This window comes from Podarcis gaigeae, assembly GCF_964106915.1.
Source record: "Podarcis gaigeae genome assembly, chromosome: 17".
Classification (NCBI taxonomy): domain Eukaryota; kingdom Metazoa; phylum Chordata; class Lepidosauria; order Squamata; family Lacertidae; genus Podarcis; species Podarcis gaigeae.
The window spans coordinates 32471083-32491720 of NC_139694.1; the positions used below are offsets into that span (position 1 = coordinate 32471083).

Sequence of the window (20638 nt, forward strand, 5' to 3'; positions counted from 1 at the left end):
AGAACTTTGTAGGGGTGGAGTTTTTCTACCTTTTCCACTCCCACTACTGTATCATGCACACAGGTAGTTTATGCTTCTCCCTGCATATATTGAGTGGTATTGAGAAGACAGGACTTGTTACAGCTACAGGGCTGTGCTATTTTTCCTGCTCTAAGCTCCAAGGCATGGGTAGGCAAACTAAGGGCTGGATCCGGCCCAATCGCCTTCTAAATCCGGCCCGCAGACAGTCCAGGAATCAGCTTATTTTTACATGAGTAGAATGTGTCTTTTTATTTAAAATGCATCTCTGGCTTATTTGTGGGGCATAGGAATTCGTTCATTTTTTTTTTCAAAATATAGTCCGGCCCCCCACAAGGTCTGAGGGACAGTGGACTGGCCCCCTGCTGAAAAAGTTTGCTGACCCCTGCTCCAAGGGGTCTGGAGGTGGGTTTGAATGCTGCCAAACAAGTTTTAGAGAGGTCACTCCTGATCAGCACTTCCCAGACTCATGTACAGTTCGGAGCAGGGGTCCACTTTGGAATCCACAGTCCAGTGGATTTTGTAGCTAGCTAGTGTAAAGAGTTTGCAACATGACCTCTTTTCTAATATTATTAAAGGCTAATCCCAGTGATAGAACAGCCCAGGAACAGACCCTCCCACCCAGTAGTTCTTCAGCTGCTACAGTGGTTTTCTAAGGAGGCCACATGGCAGGGCACAAATCAAAGTAACTAAGCCACTTGACAGTGTAAATTATTGGGGGGGGTGGCGTCTAGCCTTCATCTAATCCGGGGTTTCCCAAACTTGGGTCCCCAGTTGTTGGACTACAACTCCCATCATCCCTAGCTAGCAGGACCAGTGGTGGTCAGGGATGATAGGAACTGTAGTCCAAAAACAGCTGGAGACCCAAGTTTTGGGAAAACCCCAAGATGAATTTTGAGGAACAGCCCTCTCAAGGCCTGTGTTGCTGTGTTGAAGAAAGGGCCACCCTGACCCCTCTTGGATTTGAAGTAGCTTCATTCAATAGCTAAGAACGCAAGTTTTTTTTTAGTTCAGTGGTCTTTTTGAAAAGAAAATGCCTCAAAAGAGTAGCATGAGCTCAATTTTTTTACATTTGTTCCATCAGCACATAGATCTATAGCGCAGCAGTCCCAGTCTAAAAAATCTGGAAAGCACCAACTTGGCAAAAGCTGACCTAATATGCCATCCTGATTATTTAAATGTCAGAGAATTTATTTTCAAATGTGTTACTGGGATCAAAGCTTTCTCATATATACCTTTTAGATTTTGTATACGTTGCCTGATTTCAGTTTCCTTTATTGGTGACTCCCAAAGTCACTCGTTATACCATTACTTAACCCAAGCAAGTAGCCTCTCCTCCCCTTTCTGCAGTGTTGCCAGGGGTTTGGTGAATCATATTTGAAATTCTTCCTGAGTTGGGAGATCCCCGCTTCCCAGCCATCCAGCAGGTTATTTGTCGTGACTAGAGATCTCCCCTTGTGCTTAAAGATCTCAGTGAATCAGAGCCAGAGTGGGTCAAAAGCTTCCTTTTTGCCAGCCCGTCTCAGCTGCCTGTGGTGCCTGCTCAAATATTTAAAATAAAAGAAGCAAACTGTCACTGAAATAACTTTTTTTAACATGTGGGAGGGATGCTGAGTGGCAGCATGTAAAGGGCAGAGGGTACAAAACACAAGAATAAATAGAGAAAATGACAAGCTACATGTTTTCCCCCTCCCGCCCTCCCCTTTACTTTCTATTAGGATGAAGACTCAAATGTATTTTTCCCAACAAGACAAAAGTAGATGATGTAACATCGAACCCCACAAACAAACTTGCCTATAATTTTTTTTTGTTCTAAATGCCACATTTGTAGGTTGTTGTTTTTTTTTAGAAAAAGAAAAAATTACCCCTGTGCACTTTGCCCTGTTGGAGAGCCTGTCGTTTAAGCTTATATTATTGTTGTTGTTGTTTTTTCAATTTTTGTTTGCTATTTAATAAATAAATTAGGAATAATCACTTCTCAGCAAATTAAAAAATATTTCCCTTTTAACTTGCAACTCTGATGAGAACATAAATATACACAAATGTACTTTTACAAGGCAGTAATAAATATTTAAGTTAACAATAAGTTAAAAACTACAAGAAGCTAAAATTCGCAAAAAGATACAAGAGTTAATGGTGCCAGTTTTTTTGTTCTTTTTTTTCTCATTTTATCGCAAACAGAAGCTGCCACAGACTCTTACAAAACACAAGTGAACACATTTATTGTCAAAAAATCAAGAAATCCTAAACTAATTTCTAAATCATTAAACAATTAAAACTCGAACTAATGCTAAAATGTTTTAATTATCATTAAGTTCGTCTTTTAAATGTTGTTCATTTTGTTTCCATTTTTTTCTTGCTTGAGAGCAAAAGAAAATAAAAGTCCCTTGCTCCACAAGTGCCAACGATGACTTCGTTGTTTTCAGCAAACCAAAATAAATAAATAAATAAATTTTTAAAAAGAAGAACGGAAAATAGCCGATGTGCATTTTCAGGATGTGATTTGTGAACACAGATCCAAAGAGATGCCTCGGGAAAAGGCGGTAGCAGTTGCGTCCCCTTTTTAAAAGTTAAGTTTTTTTTAAAGAGAAACTTCCCTTCTCGTTCCCTCTGAAGTATGTGGAGGGGGAATTAAAAAAAAAAAAAAAGCAACATGGACATGGATGTCAGTGTAGTACAACCCTTACAAACAGATTAATCCCACTTGAAGGCTCCATTCTGAAGGGAGACAACCATAAAATAGAATAAAATAAAAAAATTCTTTTTTTATTTTTAAGCAGCAGCCCTACAGAGAGCAAGATTCAGACTTTTTAAAAAAAGTCATCCTGGGCTCTTTGGGCTTTCATTTGAGAAACCGGGCAATGCCTCCACGGAAATGGCTAAAACTCCAAAGGTATTTGGCATTTGTGGCTGCCGGATGAGTGAAAAACTTGAGTAGATTTCTCTCCACCATCACCCCCCCCCCAAAAAACCCCCCCACAATTTCTTGCTATTATACCAAATAAATAAAAAATAAGCTGGGCAGTGCTGTGGAGGAACTGTCCCAAGTGAATGTTTTTGGCCTGTCCCCATTCAACAAACATACACACTCGAAAGGGATGAAGGCTCCCTGTGGAGGACCATGGAGCAAGAGATGTCTTGGTCCAAAGGTGGAACACTCTCACCTGTGCCAAGAACCTCATCTCTGCCCCTCTACCCACTCCATGATAGCACCTCCTATATCACAGGAAACTTACATACAGTAACAGAGATGACACCCTCAGGCGTGTTAATCCCGTTGTTAAAAAACAACAACGCGGGGGGGAATTACAATGGGCAACGGTCAGTGGGAAGAGATTTGGTATTAAGAACTGTCAGGGAAGCTTCCCCCAAGCCTTCCAATCAAGGCCTACGTGACAAAGGTGTGTGATATTGGAGCAGCAAGTTCTTTCCCTTCAAGGGTTGTGTTACGTACGGTGTAGTTTTAGCTTTCCGCGAAATAAACATGGCCTCGGACACACAAGGTCTATTTGGTTGAAGATGGCGGTGGATGGGGTTATTTCGCCCTTAGACTTGCCGACATGTTTAGGACATTTAATCGGACGGAGGCTGAATCCAGGAGGGCCAGGTGGGATAGGTGGCTGGGTACACAGTCCCTGCAGGGTTTGATCAGGGAATAGGCTTAAGCATTGTTCCACCATCCCACTATCAGGGTTAACAAGCAGGGGTGATTCTTATGCTAGGATGCCATTAGGTGCCAAGATAGTAACTCGGTCACAGCTTAGATGGCAACGCCGGAAGCAGAAGCTGCTTGAAAGGTCTACGCTCCAGTGGGGTGAATCCTAGTTTCACCCTGGCTTCCCTTTTGAGCCAGAGAGCACATGCGTCCTTTTCCTTAAGCATGTGCAGAGGTGCTCACTCACATACGCACCTCTCTGGCTACATCAAAAAAGCTCTTGCTGCCTGCAATTTTTGCAGACAACCCAAGAACATTATAGGGTGCCTTGACCGAAGGAAGTTTTGAGGAGGTGTCTCAATGCTGAGCCTCAAAGGGCAACTTAGCTGAAACTTAGCTGTTGTGTTTCACCAAACTGGCATCCAAATCTCTGGTGGGGAACCTGGTTAAGTACCTTTTCCTTCTAAACATGGACAAAGGGTCCCCCCCCCCCAATCTCTCCCCCATGATGGATCAGATACCACAAGACATTGGGTGGAGGGGAAAACATGCCATCAGCTTAGAATCGGAGCGGAGATGTCATGCTGAAAGCTAGATGTCCAGCAGACAAGAAGCATGTCTTTGGCAAGGATCCAGAAAGGTGGGCTAAGGCGCTTACCCTCCTGCGAGATGAGCACAAAGCAATCATACTGGCCCATGCTGTGACCACTGGCCCATGCTGCCTCAGGCCAAGAACCCAGCAGGAGTGTGTATCTCAAAAGACTGGAAGGTTTATTGCTGCCAAGAGGAAAAGAGAAGCCCCCTGAGAGAAATCTTAAAGCATGGGAATTGCAAGGCCTTCCTACAGGTCAGATTGCTCCACAACTGCCTTGCAGCATGGTGGAAAGAGCTCCGATCCTTTCTCCTACAGCCCAGCGCACCAGAGACCTTCTGCTGGAAAGTCAGAAGACATCCTCGGCTGCTGGAGTCCACTGTGGCAAAGTGCAGTGTTGCTTTACAGAGGTGATTGGCTTTGTGGGGACGTATTATCTCTCAGGGATGGACTAGCCACAGCAGAGCAGGCACTAAATCTAGCAGAATGGCTGAGGGCGAAAAGGTGGTGCCATTTCAGAGCTGCCAGGGCATGTGGCTAATTCGGAGTGACGGCGAGTGGGAAATGGAACTGACTTGAGTGAGCCGAGAGAAAGAATGAACACGGAGTTATCAGATGCCCAGATGGACACTTGACTGTTGGGTCTTGCCAATGCCTCCACCTAGGAAGGCGGAGGAGGAACAGAAAACTGTGCCCCTTATTGAAAAGGAAGGCATGGCACAGCCATCCCTTGTGGCATCACCATCCCCCCCCCCCCCCGGTGGATAGCAACCCCCAGGAATCATGTTGGATTCATCCGCCCCACAAGCCGTTCCCCTGGCCAAGTGTGACTTGCGCTCAGCTGTTCTAGGAAGCCACATGGACAAAGCAGAGCAAAGACATTGCCAAAACAGCCCAAGATCCCCATTCAACAGCGAAGGGGGTCAAAGAGCTGACCTATTTGGTTGCATTAAGCTGCCTGGAAAGGGCAAGTGGCAAATGTTCTGCCTCGCGTCCACTCAAATGGTAGGGGAAGGAGAAGAATTGGTGCCTCCCTAGCAAGTGCTCGCTGCTCCCTATCTAGTCCTTCCTCAGAAAATGCCAGGACAGGCAATCTCACCCCCCAGGCCCCAAGTCAGCCTGTCTCCACTTCTGTTGCCCTCTTCTGAAGCACAATGCCAGGCTCCCAGGGGGCAGCATTTGCAGATTCTCCAGCTGCATGACCTTCTTTGGGCCAGTTTTCCCTACTCCCCGCCTACCCAACTTATCCTTGGTCTCTTACATGAAACGGCTGGATCCATAATTAACATAAAGAGAACCCTTTAATTTTTAAGACTGTTGGAGCTGTGTATCTAGTTCCAGTATATGGATGTGGGATACTACCAGAAGCCAGTGTCAAACAAGAGACGCCCCTCAAAATAAGAGGGTCCCTGCCTTTCCTTCACGATCCTTCTTCTGATTGCCCCTGCACTTAGCCCATCATTATAGCAGTACACTGAATGGACTGCCCAGGAGCCTCCCAAATTGGATCAAGCTGCCTTGCCTTTGGGAAACTGAATGTTAATCTACTTTCCCGTAATTGATGTCCATTGCGTCGTACACGGACCTCTGCGGATCTAACTGTCCCTCTTCTTTCCAAGATGTTTTGCAGCATCATGCATAACAGCCTTGGCACACCAGCAGTGGGCAGTGACATCTGAGACAGTTCAGGCTTTGCATCCTCTGCAACAGCTAGAGGAGTTGCCTGCTACCGTGCCCCCATTGAGGACCATATTGTCTCTTTGCTAAGGGTAGATCTCAGGCATGCATTGAGAGGTGGGTGAATAGAGCCACTCTTGCCCCACCCAGCAGCAGCAGGGTTTTCCTGCAGAACCAAACCTATCTGCATACTTTAGCAGCACTAACTGTTTCGGGGTGCTTCTTTTTTAAAATTTCACTTGATGGCTTTTCCGATGAAAAAGCCAAAAGAAATCTTAGCGGGGAAACAACTCTGAAAATGGACGTGTGTAAAACTAATGCTGGTATTAAGCACACAGCCTAAACCATTGTTGTTGTTTTTAAAGAAATAAACTGTTTCCTAGGCTTTTGTCCCTTTGGCAGGGGCTGGGTGGGTAAGAGAGAAGTCCGGTGGGGGTGTTGCAAAAAGCCGTAAGGTGACTGCAGCCCACTCTGCCCTGTCCCCAGCCCCTAACAAGACACACAAAGACAAGAAAAGCAATAAAATAAAATAAAATAGAGAAGGCTAGTGGGGAAAAAAGAATCCTGAAAGCAATTTGCTGCTTCTTCTGCCCAGCTAAGGGAGGGACAGAACAATCCAAAACCCTTGGGATCTGAGGCACTAAGTGCTGCTCCTGCACAAGACTCTCAGAGACTTTCCAGGCAACTGGGGATGGGGGCAAGGGAGAGGGTGTGGCAGGAAAAAGACGATAGATCAAGAAAAGCAGCTACCTTCCTGGCATGCTTCTGGTGTGGAGAAAGCCCATGGGCCTTACTCACTGCTGTTTGGGGTGCTTGTGAACTGCTGCTATGCAACTGGCAGCAGCTGGCATCTGTTGGTACACCACCCTTTAGAAAAAGCCATGCCTTTTCTCTCCTGCTCCCAGCACCTCTCTATATAGCACTAACTGAACTCGGTTTCCTTTCCAATTCTCACGCTTTTAAAGCTTTTAAAAATGCCTTCAGTCACTGTGAGCCGCCACAGTTGTGCTGGTGGGCTCAGTTGCTTTCGCTGGCATTTAAACCCTCCCTGCAACAAAGCCAGGCTCAACCCCACCCAACCGCTGCACCGCCAAGTCGTTTTGCAAACCTGGGTGGAATTAGCAAAGGGAAGGAAAGGCTCAGCTTTCAGGAAGGAACTGCCCCGGCTCAGAACTATGGCTATCCCCCAACTCAGTCCCATAACAAAGGTGATGCCAAAATCCCAGTTCATTATATGGAGACTGTTGTGTGGCTCCAAGCTACCTGTATCTGTGAAATTTGATACAATGCGGACATCCCCATCACTTGTCTGGAAAGGCCATTGGGAATGAATGACTGGTGTGTGTAGGGCAGTAGCACTTAGTGACTTGCTTTCCATTTCTCCCTTTGAATTTGTGTGTGTGTGTGTGCGTGTGTGTGTGTATGTGAAGTTCAAGAATCCCAGTAAAAATTTCCAACAAGGTCTCTTTTCCTTTTTTATAAAAATAGATTTTTTTAAAATCTTTCTAAACGTTTGCTGTTGTTTTCGTTTTGTTTCCCATTTCAGCCTTTTTAATGTATCTTTTCCCCCTTTCATTCAGTCATTAGATTGATCTAACATTGAAAAAGGGAAAGGGAAAACTCACCCATCAGCCCATTCCCACTCCTGTACCTCCCCCTTTAATCAAAAACAACTTTCTAGCTTATCAGGATAGTCAACTAACACAGTTTGGGGGTGGGGGGTTGGCTCCCTCCTCTCTCTCTCAGATGGCCCCATGCTTGGTCTTAACAAATTCTTCACCTAAAAATTTATAAAGAAAGAAGGAAAGAATGAAAGGCTTGATTTTGGAAGAGGAGGAAAAACAGCAGGTTTAAATTGTACCACCACCTGATTCAAGTCCATATTTCTGACCCGAAAAGAAACTTGACCCATCTAGTCCACACAACCTGATTAATCGACTAGGAATCTTGGACACTGTGCCAGGTCCCTGGCCTCTCTCACTTGCTTATCTCCATGACCCACGCTCTTACTTCAATCCCAAATTATTCCAGGACGTAAGCAAATTATCAAACCTGATATGCAAACTTACAAAACAGAGCAGAAAAAATATATATGGGGCCTTTGCTCTTCCCCCAGGGAATGAGGCTTCTCTGGGGAAAGGCAGGAAGGACCCCCGTTCAGGACATATGGGGTTGGGTTTATTTCCCAAATACAACATCATTCTAATTAAGGGCCAGGCAAGGTGGGAGGATTAACAAACAATATCGCTAACATTTTAGACCAAGGGATGAGATGAGAGCATTGTCCACCCACCACATTTGTACTTTTTTGTATTTATTCTTCTTTTTTTTTGCATCCAAGAAGGACAAAAGTGGTGAGCTGGATTGTTGTAACTCCTCCCCCCCCCCCCAGGCTAGCTCAGAAAAGCAGTCGTGACAATTCTTGGATTTGCTGATCCACAATATTGGGGGGGGGGAGAGAGTCAGGAGTGTTTCTATATCACACCTTACAGGAGAGAGTGGTTTTCGTCGTCGTCATCCCCCCATCCCCCCCGGGGCCAGGAAACCTGCCCATCAAAAGGAACAATGTTAGGGGTCAGAATTCAAAGAGGAAAGGAAGGATGGAAGATTGGGGAAAGCTTCTGACTTGGGTAAAGTATGTTAGAAAAGCCTAGGACAAGGGACCGGGTTGGGGGGGGGGCGCAGTAGGGTCACAGAAACAGAGAGGTGTTCTATTCTGAGTGGATGTCTCCCCTGCACATTGCCAAGAACAGGGATCGGTTTTCAAAAGGTGGCTGACATGTTGCCACGTCCGTGCTCCCTGCTGGGCTGTCGGGCACAGGGGAGGGGGAGCGGGAGAAGCCTCCTGCTTCCCAGAGAAGATCACGGTGTCTGGCGGTTGTTTTGTTTTGTTTTAAATATTCTGCAACATTTGAGTCAATGAACATTTCCGTTCTCGTGGCGAGTCGGGGAAGAGGGCTGTTTTTCCAGCATCCTTGCCGCTCACCCCACCCCACCCCTCCCGTCATCTCTCTCGCCCCGCTCGCTCGCTCATGCCTTGTGTTGCTTACTGGTCTTGAAGGAAACCTGGAGAATTCGGTCGCCCAGTCGGTAGCCATTGAGGCTGGCGATGGCCATGGCTGCTTCGTCGTAGTTGGTCATGGTGACAAAGCCAAAGCCCTTGCACTTGTTGGTGGTGAAGTCGCGGATCACTTTGACGTTGGTGACTGCTCCAAAAGGCCCAAAGAGCTGCCACAGGACACTCTCATCGGCCTCTGGGGAGAGGTTGTACACAAAGATGCACCAGCCAGCACTGGAGGCCCCTGTCAGGTTGACTCCCGCCAGGCTGGTCATGCTGTCGATCGTGATGGGAGAGAACCTGGAGATCAAGGAGAGAGGACTACTTTGGGTGTAAGGCTGGCATTCTACCAGCATGAGCTCACTGCAATATGGACAGGTTAGGAACAGCGCTGCCTACTTCTCAGGGGAAAGGGAGAGGCACCGGCAGTTCAGTCCTACAAACCTTGGCTCCAAGGGGCAGGAGGGAAAGGGCACAGGCAGTTCCTACCAAAAGCCTTGGATCCTTCAGGTTGAATTTGATGTACAGTCGTACCTTGCTTGTCGAACTTAATCCGTTCCCGGAGTCCGTTTGACTCCCGGAACAGTTCAAAAACCAAAGCATGGCTTCCGATTGGCTGCAGAAGCTTCCTGCACTCAATTGGAAGCTGCGGAAGCAACGTCGGACGTTCGGCTTCCGAAAAACATTCGCAAATTGGAACACTCACTACTGGGTTTGTGGCGTTCGGGAGCCAAAACGTCCAGGTACCACGGCATTCAACAACCAAGGTACCTCTGTACAAGCCTACCTTTGTAATTTCCCCCACAGATTTCGGTGAGGTGACATTTTAATTCACACTCTTTCTGCCTGTGCTAGATGTTACCCCAGTTTGGTTCAGCCTGCAAGTGTGCCACGAGTCTCCCTGTTTGATCTTCAGGTTTCTTGGCTCTAATAACGAAGTAACCTCAAGGGTAAAATGGAAGGGCTCCTAACAAAGAAGACTGTGACTTTTCCTGTGCATGAATGAGTTCATCATGCAAGTCCTGAAATTGGAATCTCATGCAGAATCTGGCACAATGAGAATCTCATTTTCCATTTAAAGAAAAACAAATAAAAAAACCCCCCACACCAAGTTATAAACTTCATGTAGCAAATAACATCTTAGAAATGATTCTAATGAAACAGGGAGGAATTCAATGTCATGCTCTTCCAATTGTTCCAGCAGCTCAAGCATTTCAGCTTGCCAGACGAAATGATCCCCCCTCTCCGCCCCTGAGCACTGTTATGGGGATTCTCCCAAGCCCCCCAAAGCCAATTCTGGCACAGGGAAGGGGGAGAAGAGGGGAAAGCCCATTGCACAAGGGATTCCAGTGATGGGACTCATTAGGTGCATCCTGCCCAGGATGTGGGGCAGAGCTTGCTGTGAGGAACAGGTATAGTACAAACCTCCCTATGTCTCTCTTCCCCCCGCCCAGCCAGCTATTGTTTTCTGACATGTTGCTGGTGACCACCTGTGCTCCAGTTATTTCCTTCCCTTTCCTCGTCCACCCCAGTTTTGGAGGAGAAGAAAGAAAGAAAATTGAAATGTTTGGATAACCTGGATCTGTGGGTTGATTCAGGTAAAAGGTAAAGGACCCCTGGACAGTTAAGTCCAGTCAAAGGCAACTATGGGGTTGCAGTGCTCATCTCGCTTTCAGGCCGAGGGAGCCGGCGTTTGTCCACAAACAGCTTTCTGGGTCATGTGGCCAGCAGGACTAAATCCCTTCTGCTGCAACGGGACATCGTGACGGAAACCAGAGCGCACGGAAACGCAGTTTACCTTCCCGCTGCAGCAGTGCCTATTTATCTACTTGCGCTGGTGTGCTTTCGAACTGCTAGGTTGGCAAGAGCTGGGACAGAGCAATGGGAGCTCACCCCATTGCGGGGATTCAAACCACTGACCTTCTGATCGGCAAGCCCAAGAGGCTCCGTGGTTTAGACCACAGCGCCACCCGCGTCCCTCTGGGTTGTTTCACACCACAACTCTGTATATGGATGTGTAATTTTTGTTATTGATCCAGAACACACTGTTATTCGTTGCTGAATGGCTCACCAATACTACCTGCCTGCTGCAACTAAGCTTTCCTAATACAGGTTGAAGTGAACGTATCGGAGTGGTTCTGTGCAGAGAATATCTTCAACCTCCAGCCTGCTGCAGTAGAGCAGTCGTGTAAGTGTCTGCTAATTTACTTGACTTCAGCGGCAGTCATTCTATGCTCATTTACTTGGAAGGAAGCCCCATTGACTTCAGTGGGATTTACGTCAGAATAAACACATGCACACGATTGTGCTATTGCATAGAAAATTCTCTGTGAACAACAACGCTCCCCTCTAATCTTGTTGGGAACAGGAGGCGTGAAGGAAGGCAGTTCTGCAGAAGAGTCAAGCTGAGGAAACAGCTGGGCATTGCCAGGAATCTCCAGGGCAGACTGGACCACTCATGAAGGATGCTGGCACAGCAACCACTTAAAACGACACAGGCTCAATTTGGGGCCTAGGAATTTTGGACCTAAGAAGGAATGAGCTTGCTCAATGCCTGCATGTGGAACTACAGAGAGCTTCATTTAAGCTGCTCTGAGCTTTCGAAGGAAGACTGGGACGTGAAATATAAATAGTAATTGTTGTAACATGTCTGACAGCCTTCTAGCTCTCAGACGTATCTGTCTTTGGTATAAAGTTTGTCCGCCTTCCCAATTCACCTTTGGAGCAACCGTCTAATTTCTGTCCTTCAAGCAACGCAACTAAATGAAACCAAGAAGCACCCAACACAGTGACAACAGATAAACACAAGACCAAAAAAAAATTATATAAGGAACAGCCAGTCATCTGAGCAAAACAGCAAACCCTTCTCTCGAGCCAAACCCAAAACAGAACGAAAAGAGAGGCATGAAAGGTCTGTAGTGTGTCCCCCAAGACACACAAACCCAAATTCCACAGGCCTAAGGCAGAAGATGGAGGGATTCTATTGTTTTAACTTTTATAGTACTTTTAAATTCCCATGCTCGCTGAGGGAGGTGGGGGGAATAAGAAAAAAGAGGGGAAATAATTACAAATTAAAAAATTAGTATTGGGGAGGGGTGGGTATTGAACCAAGCAACCACAAATAAAGTTGTCTACGTTTTTTTTCTCCTTTAAGGTTAAGAAAAACAGTCAGATACCTTAGGAGACTACCAATGTTATGTCTAATCATGACACCCACATTTGCTTTCTAAAAGGATGAGTGCGGCTGCACCGTTAAGGCCGAGGTGGGGTAGGGGCTCTCGCCTCTGGGGCTGTGTTGACAATCACCTTTTTAAAATCCAGCCTTGTGCTGTGGGCCAAGGTGGGGAGGGAGGGGGGGGGAGTGGCGAGGAGCGTAGGCTTTTGAAGGCTATTTACCTCTTGACGCCGTATGCCATGTTTAGCAAATTGTCGAGCCTGTGGGAGGAAGAGGAAGACGAGGAGAGGCCATTGTTAGTAGACGATCTCATAACAAGAGGGTCCTGCGGTGCCATCTGGCTTGGCTATTAGCGCCGCAGCAAGGCAGCGATTGCTTCCTGAGACTAAGCACAGGTTGCTGTTTGCACTTGGAGGCCCTGGAGGAATTTAAATGTCTTAGGTTTGGAAATATATATATATCTATGTATATATATATATATATATATATCTATGCTGAACAGCAATGGGAAAGGATCTCCATCTATTTTGTTTGTTTATAATCTGTTTTTCACATACTGAGATGCATGGGTAATGGGCAGGCACTAATTAATTAAGGGCAACGGTGTCTGCATTTCAGAAATGATGATGATGATTATGATAATAATCAATCATTTTTTTAAAAAAGAGAGAGAGAGAGAGAGAACACCTAGAACAGAACATGGCAAACATATTTACAGTTACAACTTGCCACCCCCTCTTGTTAGGACTTACTTTCCTCTGCAGATCTGTGTCCAGATTTCATGCAGCAACTCTGAATTTTCTTCAATTCATTTGCTTAAGAATCTGCATGATTACCATCATGCCATGGAATCTCGGCAGCTTGCCTTACTCTTTATTTTTTAAAGGCAAGAGTTTAGTCTTAATAGTTGCTAGCAAAGATCTGAAAACCTGCAGGTTGCCTGAGCTTCCAGTTGTCGAAGCTACCAGCATTAGTACTTTTCCCTATTGGCCTTCCTGCTTCTATTGTCCTTTAAAATGGTCCCTCATCCCATCAGCTACACATATCTGGATTGCCAGAATCTCATCTCTTCAAAGAATGTTGTGCAGAAAGGCAAAGTCTTGCTAAGAACTCCCCCAAACGGTGCAATTGCATAGAATACAGTATACACATTTCAGTAGCACAATTTTTATAACTTAGTAATAGGACTTGGGAGTCTTTTTCCTAGTGCAGATATCCAGGCCTTACTTATGAGGTGCATTTCTAATAAACTAGATTGCACATGCAGGAGAGAGCATTTAATGGGTGAAACATAACATCTCCCAGATCCATGTATGTGTTTATTAGCATGTATGTTGTGGCTCCATCATAAATGGAAGTTTAATGAGCCAAGACACAGAAAATATCTACGTCCGCATGTTCCATGCATATGTATGACTTTTGCATGTGTGTCATGTTATGGCATGTCGTACACCATGCAGATGCCATGCCTATGAATATCATCTGTGTATGGGTCCAGCGGGTATGTATGAGCAGGGAGTTCAAACATAAGTGACCCGAACCTACAATTCAGTCCATCATTACTTCATCAAACATAACCAAAATTTATCCTGCCTGTTGGGACCTAAATTGGCATTTGGACCAAAGGCAGAAGCGAGATATCAGAAAAGCCTTCCAGCAGCACAAAATTCTTCGTCTAATAGGCAGAGAGGCTATTTTAATTTTCCTAGTGTATTGTTATTGCTTTCTTTCTGATAAAAGTATGTTTTAGATACTATAGCTAAAAGCTGACCTGGATTGCGGTAAAGTAGCTGGGTTGATAATCCCACTTTTTAGGAAGGGCTTAGACACATGGCTTTCTGGAAACACTGTACTCCTCACTTCTACACAGTACAGTGGTACCTTGGTTCTCATAAGCCTTTGTACTCAAACACCTTGGAACCCAAACACTGCAAAGTGTTCCAGTTTGCGAACTTTTTTGGGAAGTCAAGCGTGCTCCGTTTTCAGTGTTATGCTTCCAATTTGAGTGCCAAAACTTCAGTTTTGAGTGCCACACTTCCATTTTGGGTGCCATGCTTCCGTTTTCAGTGTTATGCTGAGCTCTGTCTGTTTTTGCTATTTATTTTGTTTTTGCGGCTCTTTTTAGTGTGTTACTGTGTGGAACCCAGCTCAGCTACTGATTGATTGACAGTGTGACCGCAGTACATTGTTTACTGCTTTCATTTTATGGATCAGTGGTCTCATTAGATAGTAAAATTCATGTTAATTTGCTCTTTTAGGAGTTGTTTTTAAAAGTCTGGAACGGATCGATCCATTCTGCATTATTTTCTATGGGAAAGCATGCCTTGGTTTTGGAACGCTTTGGTTTTGGAACGGACTTCCGGAACGGATTAAGTTTGAGAACCAAGGTAATTCCATTTGGTGGTTTCTCTCTACCTGAATTGTCGGAATGTACCTGCATTAGCTGATGGGTTAAAAGGGAAATTCACCACAGACATCTCTAAGAAAGAGGAGAAGGAATCACCAGATTCTAAACCTGGGTATGGCAGCTTACATTAGACCTTTCAGGACAGAAATCTGAACTAGCCTACTAGCAACCCAAGGTCATTTTGCTCTCCATGGGAGAAGGCAAATGGAACAATTACAGAGCACTCAGTGGCACCATAGAACATGCCTGGAAGCCAAAACCCACTCCTTTAAATTCATCACAACTTCAACCAAAAGCGAGGCAGGGCTTTGGGCTACAAGAATCTCCTTGAACTTTGAGCAGTCCGTTTACCCTGAGGAGTTCTCCCAGCCCCTGCCACACTTTAGGGCCAAAATAGACAATACAGTGGTACCTTGGGTTACAGTGGTGCCTCGCAAGACAAAATTAATCCGTTCCGTGAGGCTCTTCGTATAGCAGTTTTTTCGTCTTGCGAAGCAAGCCCATTGACAGCTTAGCAGATTAGCGCTATTAGCGGTTTAGCGGCTTTTAGCGATCAGCTGTTAAGCGGCTTAGCGGCTTAGGAAAAGGGGGGGGAAAGGGGAAAAACCCGCAGGAACTCGCAAGACCTTTTCGTCTTGCGAAGCAAGCCCATAGGGAAATTCGTTTTGCGAAGCGCCTCCAAAATGGGAAACCCTTTTGTCTAGCGGGTTTTCCGTCTTGCAAGGTGTTCGTCTTGCGGGGCACCACTGTACATACGCTTCAGGTTACATACGCTTCAGGTTACAGACTCCACTAACCCAGAAATATTACCTTGGGTTAAGAACTTTGCTTCAGGATGAGAATAGAAATCGTGCTCTGGCAGCGGGAGGCCCCATTAGCTAAAGTGGTGCTTCAGGTTAAGAACAGTTTCAGGTTAAGAACGGACCTCCAGAACAAATTAAGTACTTAACCTGAGGTACCACTGTATGTAAAACTATCATATCACCCGTAGCATGGCATAGCATGCGTGTGTTTGTATGTGCATGGTTAACCCAGCCCCACTTCCACCATCCTGACAAAAAAAAAAAAAAAATTCCTTCCCTGCTGTAAAGGTGCTATTTGCACCAGGAAGAGAAGCTGCCATTGATGCCTGTGCAAAACAGCAAGGCGGGGAGGGGGTTGTTGGGGCTAGGCACATTCAGTGCAATACACAGGTGTACCCTCTACTCCAAGTCGGTTCTTCTCAGACACAGCCCAGAATCCTTTGGGCTCCCATCCCAGCAAGAAGTGGACACAGAGTATGGGTGGTGGGTGGTGGAGGAAAGAAATATGAAGAACTCGCCCACCACCTGAAGCACATGGAATGTGGAGAGGTAACAGAAGGTAGGATGGTGAAAGATTCTGTTCAAAATACTCAGTTTCCTGTTCTCCGACACCAAAGTGGCAACTAACCTCTCTCTCTATATATAGATTTTAAAATCCATTGTTTCTAGGCTCCGGTTACAATATCGATATATCTAAACCTATGGCCTTTTTGGTTTCGAAGCAACCCTTCAAGGTGACAGGCACATGAGTGCAACAGAAATGTCTTCTGCTCAGATGATAAAGGAGCAACAGGAGATTATTACCGGTTCAGCCTCATGGAGACGGGCAACAGAATAGTTCAGGAAGTCTACCTTCCAATCACAGCAATTTCCTTCTCCAAGAAACGAAGGAAGCACCCATAACAGTCCTCTGGGGAAGCAAGGCTAGAGAAATCTCTGTTCCCTGCTGCACTCAAAATGTTTTTAAGTCCAAAGGGCACAGCTGCTCACCCGCTCTACCACAAGCTTCCTCCACAAGCCCTGATATGATTCTAGTATTCAAACCACCTTTCCTACTGGGTCAAAAAAAAGAGTAAAGGACCCCTGACAGTTAAGTCCAGTCGAAGACAATTCTGGGGTTGCAGCGTTCATCTGGCTTTACAGGAGCCGGCGTTTGTCCTCAGACAGTTTTTCCGGGTCATGTGGCTAGCATGACTAAGCAGCTTCTGGCTCAATGGAACACCGAAAACACAGCAGTGCTTGGAAACACCGTTTACCTTCCCGTCGGAGCAGTACCTATTTATCTACTTGCACTGGTGTGCTTTTGAACTGCTAGGTTGGCAGGAGCAGGGACCGAGCAATGGGAGCTCACCCCGTTGCGGGGATTCGAACCGCTGACCTTCTGATCGGCAAGCCCAAGAGGCTCAGTGGTTTAGACCACAGTGCCACCCACATCCTGGGTCAAATATGCACAGTCTATGCCCAAATCCATCGTGATGAGCACCGCCACCTAATACAAGCCTCTGTGCGTTTCTCCTTGCGATTGCTCTTTCCCCACCTGTGCCAGTTGGATGCAGCAGGCTGAATTATTTTAAAAACACAGCCACTTCCTGCAGCGAGTGCTCTAATCTTGCTATTTAGCATGAGATGCACAACACAACTTCTACTGCTTGGTGGGCAACATGACGAGCTCAAGACCCAGGTTAAGTTCCACCTCAGCTATGAACTTCCCTGTGTTATCAAAGCCTGGGCATTTCCAGTGTTTGAAACTCCCATTGTTCTAGGCACGTTTTGCGACGGGATTTCATTAGCGCGAGTAGTTTCTGAGCTCTGGGCGCAGTACTGCGCCTAAGATTTCAGATTAAAAACACAGCGTGGAAGGAAAGGGGGACCTTTTTCTGCCTCCCCACTTCCAGCTACTCTCTGAAGACTGGAGAAGACACCTTCTTAAGAATATTAGGGGAAGGTGAGAAGGGGAATCATAGAATCCTAGAATCATAGAGTTGGAAGAGACCACAAGGGCCATCGAGTCCAACCCCCTGCCAAGCAGGAAACACCATCAGAGCACTCCTGACATATGGTTGTCAAGCCTCTGCTTAAAGACCTCCAAAGAAGGAGACTCCACCACACTCCTTGGCAGCAAATTCCACTGTCGAACAGCTCTTACTGTCAGGAAGTTCTTCCTAATGTTTAGGTGGAATCTTCTTTCTTGTAGTTTGGATCCATTGCTCCGTGTCCGCTTCTCTGGAGTAGCAGAAAACAACCTTTCTCCCTCCTCTATGTGACATCCTTTTATATATTTGAACATGGCTATCATATCACCCCTTAACCTCCTCTTCTCCAGGCTAAACATGCCCAGCTCCCTTAGCTGATCCTCATAAGGCATCGTTTCCAGGCCTTTGACCATTTTGGTTGCCCTCCTCTGGACACGTTCCAGTTTGTCAGTGTCCTTCTTGAACTGTGGTGCCCAGAACTGGACACAGTACTCCAGGTGAGGTCTGACCAGAGCAGAATACAGTGGCACTATTACTTCCCTTGATCTAGATGCTATACTCCTATTGATGCAGCCCAGAATTGCATTGGCTTTTTTAGCTGCTGCGTCACACTGTTGGCTCATGTCAAGTTTGTGGTCAACCAAGACTCCTAGATCCTTTTCACATAGATCAAGGACTAGACCATGGGAAAAGTGAACATAATATTTTAGCTGCAGTTCATTCATTTTCAGCTTTGTATTCTCATTATAAAAAAGCCTGCCTAGACATTCCGTTGTGTGCCCATAACCTAGGTTTAAGGTGCCATTTAGCTCCTAGCTTTCGTATCTCAGTTTCCCTCCCAGTTTCCCTCTCAGCTCTCAAGCTGTTAGCTGGGACTACCAGCCATCCTAGAGCGTTAGGAAGATAAACAACTTCAGAGATTTGGGGACAGTATGAAGCTGAATAAATATGTGATGAGTAGGTACCACATAATGAGTCTCAAATGACATCACTTTGAAAAAGAAGTGAACAGTTCTCTCGCACATGATTCTTTTTCCTCCTTGGGCATGAAGATAAATCTGTTAATCCATGCACGCTGCCACACATGAAAGTCACATCAAAAGCGGACATATACACCATCATCACACCCAGCAGGTGTACACAGGGTGTTTTTTGATGCCATGTGGGAAAAATATCACGTGTGAAGCAGCAGATAACAAAAAAAATCCATGAAAAACATGGGAGAAAACATACATGTGATGCAGATCTGGAGTTCAGATGCAACCAGGCATTCAACGCCAAATCACGGGGAATGGGGGGTTAACAGCCTTGAGGCTTTATTTCAGTTTGCCTAAGACTTTTCAAATCCAAACGGGCTAAGGGGCTGCTTAGGGATTGCTGCAGACCTTCAGGTGGCCCTCATAATCTGTCCCTCCCCATCTTACCTACAAATTGAAAAAAAGGAAATGGGGTACAGTGGTACCTCAGGTTACATATGCTTCAGGTTACAGACTCTGCTAACCCAGAAATAGGACCTCGGGTTAAGAACTTTGCTTCAGGATGAGAACAGAAATTGTGCTCCGGTGGCGCAGCGGCAGCAGGAGGCCCCATTAGCTAAAGTGGTGCTTCAGGTTAAGAACAGTTTCAGGTATAGAACGGACCTCCAGAACGAATCAAGTACTTAACCCGAGGTACCACTGTATATGAGAATTCATGGATCACGATTCCCAAAACAATGTACAAAAAGAATTTCCTGTTTCTTACAGGACCTGCCCCACACAAAAGGAATCTGGACGCTCATCTGTCCCAACCCTGCCTTGAGGAACACAATACAACTGGCAAATGGCACACATTGGTACTTAGGAAGATGGCACTTCCTCTGTTTACACCTGATGGAAATGCGGCTGCCCTCTAGATCCAGCAGAACCTCAAGCTATATCAACAACCGTCCCTTTACTGATTACTGAGATGTGGCTATTTCTGGAGTGGAGCGGCAGGGTCAGTAAAACTACTAGGGGAAAACGCAGCTCGGCACAAAGAGGCCCACTCACGGTGGAAGTGCCTGGCCTCACCACCACCAATCCTAGCAGTTTTCAGGTGAGCATCACTGGAGCACACAGACCGCTTCTAACCATCTGGTAGACCAGATGCCCTGTAATCTTTTCCAATTCAGCATAGCAACAATCTGAAAGAGACTCATAACTTGGTCCCTTCCTGCCTTGAAGAACTCAGCATGAGGTAGCCACTGAATGGTACTGTTCCTGTCTGCCTCGTTATTAAGACCCAAATGTAAGGCATGGGCTCAAGAGAAGGAGGGAGTCCAGGAGGAAATCCAGGAGCCCCCCAAGGTGCACTGATCCACAGTATATTAAGGAAGTGCACAGAGCAGTACCAGAACAAGGCCCAAGCCCAACGGGTTAGCTTTACAGAAGGCAATCTCTTAAGGAACAGCCAGTGAGATTGTGCTAAAGGGACACTGGAAGGTGGCAGAGGATTCAACCACACATCTTCACCTTATGTTTACTTAGAGACTAGCTGGAGTGGACACTCAGCTCTAACATACAGGCAAATGATGAGGCTGGGTATCTGAGTCCTGTGTTTCCCCCAAGCGTAGGGTGGCAGCTGCCAGGGACTGGGTGAGGAGAAGAAGAACCTGAACTCTCAGCCCTCCAGCAAAGGAGAGGGGAAGGTGTCTCACCTGAATCGCTGAGTCTGGTGGTGCAAGGGTCCTGTGTACCGCCGAGCTGTGGTCTGGTACAGATGCGTGAGCAAGGCTTGTCCTGTCTTCTGGCTGGGGTTGTTGGCAAACTTGACTGTGATGGGTTCGCTGGCGCCCAGGGGCTTCTGCCCGTTCAGCCCCTTGATGGCCTCCTCAGCTTCTATCCTCTTGTCGAAGCGGATGAAACCGACTCCTCTAGAGACACCTGGAAGAGTAGGAGTCAGAATGGCATGGGTGTCGTATGAATGCTGGTGAGGGCACCTGCTTTGTTGATAATGCGGGGCTACAGTATGGTACAGTCAACCCTCGGTTGTCGAATGTAATCCATTCCGGAAGCCCGTTTGGCTTCCAACATGTTTGACAACCGAGCCGCGGCTTCCAATTGGTTGCAAGAGCTTCCTGCACTCAACCGGAAGCCGTGTCGGACATTCAGCTTCCAAAAAACGTTTGAAAACCGGAGCATTTCGTTCTGGGTTTTTGGCGTTCGGGAGCCGAAATGTTCCAAAAGAGAGCTGTTTGGGAACTGAGGTTTGACTATATCGCTCATCTGAAGACAGACACTTCTTGCATTTTTTTCCCTAG

At 46.2% G+C, this 20638-nt stretch overlaps 2 protein-coding genes across 9 annotated transcripts in view; one reads left to right on the plus strand and one right to left on the minus strand.

The window, feature by feature from the left end:
* Positions 1-1863, plus strand: part of PRKCSH (PRKCSH beta subunit of glucosidase II) — a 40313-nt gene extending 38450 nt beyond the window's left edge. For both annotated transcript variants that reach the window (XR_014559366.1, XR_014559367.1), the window contains exon 19: positions 1737-1863. The gene's annotated coding sequence lies outside the window, so the exon portion shown is untranslated. The remainder of the gene's footprint in view (positions 1-1736) is intronic.
* Positions 1864-2833: 970 nt separating this feature from the next.
* ELAVL3 (ELAV like RNA binding protein 3) overlaps positions 2834-20638 on the minus strand; it is an 85189-nt gene continuing 67384 nt past the window's right edge. For 2 of the 7 annotated variants that reach the window (XM_083719527.1, XM_083719526.1), the window contains exons 5-8: positions 20036-20261; positions 12397-12435; positions 8993-9321; positions 2834-7722 (exon numbers count right to left, since the gene is read on the minus strand). In XM_083719527.1, the coding sequence (XP_083575653.1) occupies positions 7685-7722; positions 8993-9321; positions 12397-12435; positions 20036-20261 (632 nt within the window). In that variant the 3' untranslated portion in view covers positions 2834-7684. Of the gene's footprint in view, positions 9322-12396; positions 12436-20035; positions 20262-20638 lie in introns of all 7 variants that reach the window. The other 5 variants (XM_083719529.1, XM_083719532.1, XM_083719530.1 and 2 more) reach the window with 5 other exon arrangements.